Source organism: Salvelinus sp. IW2-2015, linkage group LG10, assembly GCF_002910315.2.
Source record: "Salvelinus sp. IW2-2015 linkage group LG10, ASM291031v2, whole genome shotgun sequence".
NCBI classification, from domain to species: domain Eukaryota; kingdom Metazoa; phylum Chordata; class Actinopteri; order Salmoniformes; family Salmonidae; genus Salvelinus; species Salvelinus sp. IW2-2015.
The window spans coordinates 13,263,010-13,273,052 of NC_036850.1; the positions used below are offsets into that span (position 1 = coordinate 13,263,010).

At 42.9% G+C, this 10,043-nt stretch overlaps 1 protein-coding gene across 1 annotated transcript in view; it reads right to left on the bottom strand.

Annotated features, from left to right (window-relative positions):
- Positions 1-10,043, bottom strand: part of LOC139028295 (immunoglobulin superfamily DCC subclass member 3-like) — a 35,368-nt gene that overhangs the window by 15,508 nt on the left and 9,817 nt on the right. The window contains exon 2 of the mRNA XM_070445298.1: positions 6,386-6,691. Coding sequence (XP_070301399.1) covers positions 6,386-6,691 — 306 coding nt within the window. The remainder of the gene's footprint in view (positions 1-6,385; positions 6,692-10,043) is intronic.

Sequence of the window (10,043 nt, forward strand, 5' to 3'; positions counted from 1 at the left end):
GCAAGGCCCTCCCCGTGACCACTTAGCCACCTCGGTCCCATTGAGCGGCGAGGCCGCATGGACACAACAGCACAGCAGTGAGCTGTCTCCTTCCTGGCCTGTGTTACACACAGGGCAGGAATCTAAGCCCTCTGCCAGCCTTTGTCTGTCAGTGTGTAACTCGACGCAGCACAGAAGAGCTTTCAGAAACGCTTAACTGTACAGTATCACAAAGGTGCTGCTTTGATTGCTCCCCACGACCCTCGCAGTAGATGCCTGTGCATTTGAGTTACTATATTGTAGGCAAGTGTGTGTGTGTGTGTGTGTGTGTGTGTGTGTGTGTGTGTGTGTGTGGTGTGTGTGGTGTGTGTGTGTTGTGTGTGTGTGTGTGTGGTGTGTGTGTGTGTGTGTGTGTGTGTGTGTGTGTGTGTGTGTGTGTGTGCAAAGGGTTTTTTAAAAGAATACTGCACATTCAACTGACCCATTGTTCTCCAATTTAAGGCAGTGACATATGCTGTCTTTTTCCCTCCACAGAAACACATGGGTTTGTCTATTGTTTCCAGCACTGCACAGCAATGGAGCGCTGGAGCACACCACATCATCATTAAAAAACATATGAAGGTACAGAGTTCAATACAGTGGGTCTTCTATTAGCCGTTAAAGGACAAAGGCTTGCTGCACAAGCTTGGAGACCACATCAATTACTGTGGCTGCCTTACTTAAGACACCACCAACCCTCTGCTCTACGGTCACTTCACTGTTCAGTTACTATGATCCGAAGCCTCATAAAGCAACGAGACAAGACCTTCTGAAAATAACAAGCACCACATAGCATAACACATTCACTTTGAGACTAACTCCGTGGAGGCTGCTGAGGGGAGGATGGCTCATACTAATGGCTGGAATAGAGTCAGCGGAATGGTATCAAACACATCAAAAACATGGTTTCCATGTGGTTGAGACTAGAGGTCGACAGATTAATCGGAATAGCCGATTAATTAGGGCCCATTTCAAGTTTTCATAACAATCGGTAATCTGCATTTTTGGACACCGATCATGGCCGATTACATTGCACTCCACGAGGAGACTGCGTGGCAGGCTGACTACCTGTTATGCGAGTGCAGCAAGGAGCCAAGGTAAGGTGCTAGCTAGCATTAAACGTATATTATAAAAAACAATCAATCTTAACATAATCACTAGTTAACTACACATGGTTGATGATATTACTAGTTTATCTAGCTTGTCCTGCGTTGCATATAATCAATGCGGTGCCTGTTAACGAAAAAAGCACTGTCGTTGCACCAATGTGTACCTAACCATAAACATCAACGCCTTTCTTAAAATCAATACACAAGTATATATTTTTAAACCTGCATATTTAGTTAATATTGCATGCTAACATGAATTTCTTTTAACTAGGGAAATTGTGTCACTTCTCTTGCAGAGTCAGGCTATACGCAGCAGTTTGGGCCGCCTGGCTCGTTGCGAACTGTGTGAAGACCAACTTCGCCAAACGGGGGATGACTTAACAAAAGCACATTTGCGAAAAAAGCACAATCGTTGCACGAATGTACCCAACCATAAACATCAATGCCTTTCTTAAAATCAATACACAGAGGTATACTTTTTTTAAACCTGCATATTTAGTTAAAAGAAATCCAGGTTAGCAGGCAATATTAAACTAGGGAAATTGTGTCACTTCTCTTGCGTTAATTACACGCAGAGTCAGGGTATATGCAACATTTTGGCCCCCTGGCTCGTTGCAAACTAATTTGCCCGAATTTTACGTAATTATGAACGGTTCCGTATTTCACTGAAAGAATAAACCTTTTGTTTTCGAAATGACCGTTTCCGGATTTGACCATATTAATGACCCAAGGCTCGTATTTCTGTGTGTTATTATGTTATAATTAAGTCTATGATTTGATATTTGATAGAGCAGTCTGACTGAGCGGTGGTAGGCAGCAGCAGGCTCGTATGAGAACATATGAAAGCTGGTGGTTCCTTTTAACATGAGTCTTCAATATTCCCAGGTAAGAAGCTTTAGGTTGTAGTTATTATAGGACTATTTCTCTCTATACCATTTGTATTTCATATACCTTTGACTATTGGATGTTCTTATAGGCACTTTAGTGCGTTTGCCAGCAGCTCTTCCCTGTGATTCAAGCATTGAGCTGTTTATGACTTCCAAGCCTATCAACTCCTGAGATTAGGCTGGTGTAACCGATGTGAAATGGCTAGCTGGTTAGCGGGGTGCGCGCTAATAGCGTTTCAATCGGTGACGGCACTCGCTCTGAGAACTTGAAGTAGTTGTTCCCCTTGCTCTGCAAGGGCCGCGGCTTTTGTGGAGCGATGGGTAACGATGCTTCGAGGGTGGCTGTTGTCGATGTGGCGAGGAGAGGGACGGAAGCTATACTGTTACACTGTTATTTATTTGAGGCTAAATTGATTTTATTGATGTATTATATTAAGTTAAAATAAAATTGTTCATTCAGTATTGTTGTAATTGTCATTATTACAAATAAATAAATAAATGCAAAAAAATCGGCCGATTAATCGGTATCGGATTTTTTTGGTCCTCCAATAATCGGTATCGGTATCGGCGTTGAAAAATCATAATCGCTCGACCTCTAGTTGAGACCACTTCATTGACTCCATACCAGCCATTTTTATGAGCCGTCCTCCCCTCAGCAGCCTCCACTGGAATAACTCCACCGTGTAAGCTATACTGTCTATGTATTTAAATGACCATCGCCACTATGTTTTCTTCCATTTCCAGTCAAGTCAAGCACAGCCTTGACAATGTAATACCCGTATGTTTACAGTGTAATCTACACATACACTGTGCAGTGTACATAGCTACAGTATCAGAATGAGAAATGCCAAGGCAGGAATAAGAGACGAGGCAGTGTCCAGCACAGTGCTGTTCTCTGTCTCTCTCCAAACAACAGCCACATGTCTGGTCAAACAGAGCAGAGGGCTAGAGGACACGGAGGGATACACAAATGGAGATGGAGACAGAGAGAGAGAGGGGGAGAGAAATGGAACGGGGAGAGAAAAAAGAGAGAAAGAGAGAGAGAGAAGGATAGAGTTCAGTAGAGACTACTCTGAGAGACTGTCTCAACCAAACAGCCACATTTTCTCTCCACCAAAGAGATAATAAGTCTGTTATCAAAATCAAATCAAATCAAATTGTATTTGTCACATGCGCCAAATACAACAGGTGTAGTAGACCTTACAGTGAAATGCTTACTTACAAGCCCTTAATAAAAGCCCTTAACCAACAATGATTTTTTTAAAGTGTTAAAGTAAAAAATAGATAAGTAAAAAATAATAGTAACAAATAATTAAACCCCAGCAGTAAAATAACAAGCAAGGCTATATACAGGGGGTACCGGTACAGAGTCCATGTGCGGGGGCACCGGTTAGTTGAGGTAATTGAGGTAATATGTACATGTAGGTAAAGTGACTATGCATAGATTATAAACAGAGAGTAGCAGCAGTGTAAAAGAGGGGTCTGGGTAGCCATTTGATTAGCTGTTCAGGAGTCTTACGGCTTGGGGGTAGAAGCTGTTAAGAAGCCTTTTGGACCTCGAATTGGCGCTCCGGTACCGCTTGCCGTGCGGTAGCAGAGAGAACAGTCTATGACTAGGATGGCTGGAGTCTTTGACAATTTCTAGGAACTTCCTCTGACACCGCCTGATATAGAGGTCCTGGATGGCAGGAAGCTTGGCCCCAGTGATGTACTGGGTCGTATGAACTACCCTCGGAGGCTGAGCAATTGCCATACCAGGCAGTGATGCAACCAGTCAGCATGCTCTCGATGGTGCAGCTGTAGAACCTTTTGAGGATCTGAGGACCCATGCCAAATCTTTTCAGTCTCCTGAGGGGGAATAGGCTTTGTTGTGCCCTCCTCACGACTGTCTTAGTGTGTTTGGACCATGATAGTTTGTTGGTGATGTGGACACCAAGGAACTTGAAGCTCTCAACCTGTTTCACTACAGCCCCATCTATGAGAATGGGGGCGTACTCGGTCCTCCTTTTCCTGTTGTTCACAATCATCTCCTTTGTCTTGATCACGTTGAGGGAGAGGTTGTTGTCCTGGCACCACACAACCAGGTCTCTGACCTCCTCCCTATAGGCTATCTCATCGGTGTCGGTGATCAGTCCTACCACTGTTGTGTCATCGGCAAACTTGATGATGGTGTTGGAGTCGTGCCTGGCCGTGCAGTCATGAGTGAACAGGGAGTACAGGAGGGGACTGAGCACGATCCCCTGAGGGGCACCCATGTTGAGGATCAGTGGCGGATATGTTGTTCCCTACCCTTACCACCTGGGGACAGCCAGTCAGGAAGTCCAGGATCCAGTTGCAGAGGGAGGTGTTTAGTCCCAGGGTTCTTAGCTTAGTGATGAGCTTTTGAGGGCACTATTGTGTTGAACGCTGAGCTGTAGTCAATGAATAGCATTCTCACATAGGTGTTCTTTTTGTCCAGGTGTGAAAGGGCAGTGTTGATCCACAGATTGCATCTGGAGTGGGTCTAGGGTTTTTGGGATAATGGTGTTGATGTGAGCCATGACCAGCCTTTCAAAGCACTTTGTGCTACGGGTCGGTAGTGCTACGTGTCGGTAGTCATTTAGGCAGGTTACCTTCGTGTTCTTGGGCACAGGGACTATGGTGGTCTGCTTGAAACATGTTGGTATTACAGACTCAGTCAGGGACAGGTTGAAAATATCAGTGAAGACACTTGCCAGTTGGTCAGCACATGCTCCGAGTACACGTCCTGGTAATCCGTCTGGCCTGCGGCCTTGTGAATGTTGACGTGTTTAAAGGTCTTACTCACATTGGCTACGGAGAGCGCGATCTTACAGTTGTCCGGAACAGCTGGTGCGCTCCTGCATGTTTCAGTGTTACTTGCCTCAAAGCGAGCATAGAAGTAATTTAGCTCGTCTGGTAGGTTCGTGTCACTGGGCAGCTCGTGGCTGTGCTTCCCTTTGTAGTCTGTAATAGTTTGCAAGCCCTGCCACATCCGACGAGCGTCGGAGCCGGTGTAGTACGATTCGATTTTAGTCCTGTATTGACGCTCTGCCTGTTTGATGGTACATCAAAAGGGCATAGCAGGATTTCTTATAGGCTTCCGGGTTAGAGTCCCACTCCTTGAAAGAGGCAGCTCTACTCTTCAGCTCATTGTGGATGTTGCCTGTAATCCATGGCTTCTGGTAGGGTTATGTACGTACGGTCACTGTGGGGACTATGTCATCGATGCACTTATTAATGAAGCCAGTACCTGATGTGGTGTACTCCTCAATGCCATCGGACAAATCCCGGAACATATTCCAGTCTGTGCTAGCAAAACAGTCCTGTAGCTTAGCATCTGCTTCATCTGACCACTTTCTTATTGACCGAGTCACTGGTGCTTCCTGCTTTAGTTTTTGCTTGTAAGCAGGAATCAGGAGGATAGAATTATGGTCAGATTTGCCAAATGGAGAACGAAGGAGAACTTTGTACGCGTCTCTGTGTGTGGGGTAAAGGTGTTCTAGAGTTTTTCCCCTCTGGTTGCACATTTAACGTGCTGATAGAAATGAGGTAAAACTGATTTGAGTTTCCCTGCATTAAAGTCCCCGGCCTCTAGGAGCGCCGCCTCTGGATGAGCGTTTTCCTGTTTGCTTATGGCCATGGTTCCAATGCTTAGCACTTGACGTGGAACTCAAGTGAATCCAAAAAATAGTTTTGTGGCTAGAGCGGAGCGCAGAAAATTCATCTTGGTGCCAGCAACAGGGTGATCAGCAACACTTTGAGATTACAGCAGGCACAACAACGCAGTGTGAACGCCAAGTATAAAGGCTTGCTAATAGTAAATTCCAGAGAAGAGCACAGATTAAGTATGAAATATTACTAGGGACAACATGAAGGGAGGGCAAAATCCAAAATGCTAATGTATCTGTGGAAATAAGGCAAACCAACAAATCCATCTCCCTGGCTCCCTAAGTCGCTCATATTGGGCTCATCCAAACATAATGTTGCTCCAATATTAAAGCTGGGTAAATACAGTAGCCTGCTGGTTACTCTGACTGTATAGCCACGTATCCAGCAGCGGTCGGCTACATGAGAGACATTCTGTAGACATGGGTTGACGAACCCAATGTCAGATTTCACCACCTTCCAACAATAGTGATGGCAAAAAGGTCTGCAGATTTAAACTTAAACCTAAATATTATTGAGTTATTGTATTCATATTCATTGTATTCATTGAGTCATACTTTCTAGCAATCAACAAATGCCTCTCCTATTACCAATGTTGGTAATATGTTGGGAATTGCTAATTATGCTTTTCAGTCACATTGTAATAAAATGGTACTACCATGGCAGTAATAACCCCCGTAGCAAGGTTATTAAAGGAACACTTACTGGCAGCCTGCACCCTGGCCCTGCGGCTCACCACCAGACCAAAGGAGTTCTGGCCCATGCACTCATAATCCCCTTCATCAGTTGAGCCGTCAGACTTTGTCCTCTGGAAGCGTCCAATCAGCAGAGTGCCGTTGTGGAACATGGTGTAGTATTGGTCAACCACCAAGAGGATTCCGTTCCGCCTCCACTGCGTGGTGATTGGTGGGATGCCTTCCACCTGACAGTGCAGCATGAGGGGCTGCTCCTGCACCGCGATGATGTCACTGGGCTCCAGGGTGAAGGAGAGCTCTGCTCCCGATGTCACACCTACACAAATAGCAGAGAAATACACACGTTACACCTACACAGCTACACAGAAAATACACACAGCGCTCATGAGCAAACAGCCTTAGCAAGCTAGGTTAGAGTTTGGTCTCAAGAGAATTCATTCGCACTCACTAGCAAGAACATGCTTTCCAGCACAGTGACAATGAACTATCCACACCACAAGAGAATAAACAGCCAGGTTAATGTAGAAGGAACAGACTGGTTAATCCTTTCTAACCATGGAGTTGTGGTTGCAGATATTGATGTGTGCTATAGAATAAAAAAACACAAGAACTGTACACTGTCTGATTACTGTGCATGCCACTGTCTGCCAGCTTCCAGTCCCATAATAAACCACCTTGATGTGCTGTTGACAATCCTCCTACCTACTGCCTTTGAGACATGATGCACTCAATACTGTCTCGTTCTGCCCTCGCAACAAACAGAACACACTGCTGGCTAGTGATGTAGGAAAAACATCGATACAGAAAAAGTATTCAATTGTCATACTTGTGTAAAAGTAAAGATATCTTTTTTTTTATTACTTAAGTAGAAGTGAAAGTCACCCAGTGAAATACTACTCAAGTAAAAAGTCAAAAAGTATTTGATTTATACTTAAGTATCAAAAGTAAAAGTAAAATGATAACTCGTATAACGGCACAATTTTCTTTTTTAAATTTATTTACGGATAGCCAGGGGAACACTCCCAACACTCAGACATAATTTACAAACGAAGCATTTGTGCTTAGTGAGTCTGCCAGATCAGAGGTAGTAGGGATGACCAGGGATGTTCTCTTGATAAATGTGTGAATTTTTGTCAGAGAAAATGTATGGAATAAAAAGTACATTATTTTGTTTAGGAATGTTGTGTAAAAGTTTTCCAAAAAATAAATAGTAAAGTACAGATACCCCCCAAGAAACCACTTAAGTAGTACTTTCAAGTATTTTTACTTAAGTACTTTACACCACTGCATATCAGGATATTATTTTTGTTGATATATCGTATCGTTTGACAATATCGCAATATTATTATTGCGCTAAATGGCTGTACCTGCACCAAAACTCCAGTATTTTTCCTTCATAGCTTGTTCTCCATCATCTTTTTAAATAGGGAGGCAATTTGATTTCAGCACTTTTATTTCCATGACTGATCAAAACGTGTTTTCTCATGGCTCTCTCTTGTCTCTGCAGCAGACATATGATGAGCAATATGTTTGGAACATCGAATCGCAATAAAATCACAGTATCTAATCACAATAGATATCATGAGAATCGTGAGAATCGCAATACATATTGTATCGGCACATAAGAATTGTGACAACATCGTATTGTGAGGTCCCTGGTAATTCCCAGTCCTATTGCTGGGCCACTTTGATGTTTCCTTACTCTGTTATCACCTGCAGGGTCAGTCATCAACACCAAGAGCAAGGTGTCAGTGATGATGTGATTGTCACTTTGAAATCTGCTTCTTCTGCCATGGATAAATGGAATTCAGAAGGCGTTTGTAGGCTGTTAACTTCTTTGTGATAGGGGGCAGCATTTTCACTTTTGGAAGAATAGCGGGCCCATAGTGAACTGCCTCCTACTCTGTCCCAGATGCTAATATATGCATATTATTATTACTATTGGATATAAAACACTCTGAAGTTTCTAAAACTGTTTTAATGATGTCTGTGAGTATAACAGAACTCATATGGCAGGCAAAAACCTGAGAAAAAATTCAAACAGGAAGTGAGAATTCTGAGGCTGGTCGATGTTCAACAAATCGCCTATTCAATGGATCTGTTTGCACTTCCTACGCCTTCCACTAGATGTCAACAGTCTGTAGAACGTGGAATGAAGCCTCTACTGTGATGTTGAGCCGGATGGGAGGTGTTTCAGTCATTGATCTGGCAGAATGCTAGTTCCTGGTCACGCGCATTCCAAATGATATCGTCTTGCTTTCCATTACTTCTAGAGACACAAAGGAATTCTCCGGTTGGAACGTTATTGGATAGTTATGATAACAACATCCTGAAGATTGATTCTCTACTTAGTTTGACCAGTTTATTCGACCTTTAATATAACTTTTTGAAGTTTTCGTCCGACGTTTTCCTGCATCTGCGCGAGCGTTTGGACATGTGCACTAAACGTGCTAGCAAAAGTAGCTACTTAGACATAAGTAATGGACATTATTGAACAAAACAACGATTTCTTGTGGAACTAGGATTCCTGGGAGTGCATTCTGATGAAGATCATCAAAGGTAAGGGAATATTTATGATGTAATTTCGTATTTCTGTTGACTCCAACATGGCGGAGAAATGTTGTTATATCTGAGTGCCGTCTCAGATTATTGCATGGTGTGCTTTTTCCGTAAAGTTTTTTTGAAATCTGACACAGCGGTTGCATTAAGAACAAGTGTATCTTTAATTCTATGTAAAACATGTATCTTTCATCAAAGTGTATGATGAGTATTCCTGTTATTAGATGTGGCTCTCTGCAATTTCTCCGGATATTGTTTTGGAGCATTTCTGAACATGGCGCCAATGAAAATAAGATTTTTGGATATAAATATGCACATTAATCGAACAAAACATACATGTATTGTGTAACATGATGTCCTATGATGTCATCTGATGAAGATCATCAAGGTTAGTGATTAATTTTATCTCTATTTCTGCTTTTTGTGACTCCTATCTTTGGCTGGGAAAATGGCTGTGTTTTTCTGTGGCTATGTCCTGACCTAACATAATCATTTGGTGTGCTTTCGCCGTCAATCCTTTTTGAAATCAGACATGTGGCTGGATTCACCAATGTGTAGCTTTAATTTGGTGTCTTTCATAAAAGATTGATGTTTTGATTTCATGAAAGATTGATTTTTATAGTTAATTATTTGAATTTGGCAGCGCTGCATTTTTCTGGTCATCTGTTTTTGGCCAAGTTGGGACGTTAAGCGTCCCACTTTATACTCGCAGAGTAAGTTTGCTTTAAGGCCCTGAAGGTCAAGAAGTGCACGGTAATATAGACATTTCATATTGAGTGTTTCAGCAATCTCACACCGACTGATCCTTTTTGAACTGGCATGATAATACAGGTTTTACGCTCAGGATCAAATAGTGGTAATGCAGCAGCGAGGTGTTTCGACTTGTTCTGCTTTTTCAAGAGACGGACTGAGCCATTCGTAGCACAGATTTTTTTGAGGAGAATAGAAAAAGAGGCTAAAGATTATGGCCAAGGTCGCTGGGGACTTTCCTTGTTTTCAATCAGTTGTTATCTGCCTGCACTTCTCTATATTCTTTGTCTTACAGTAACATACACTGCGATAGTTTCTATTTCCGTCTTCCCCTGACCTGGTGCAAATGAGAGAGAGAG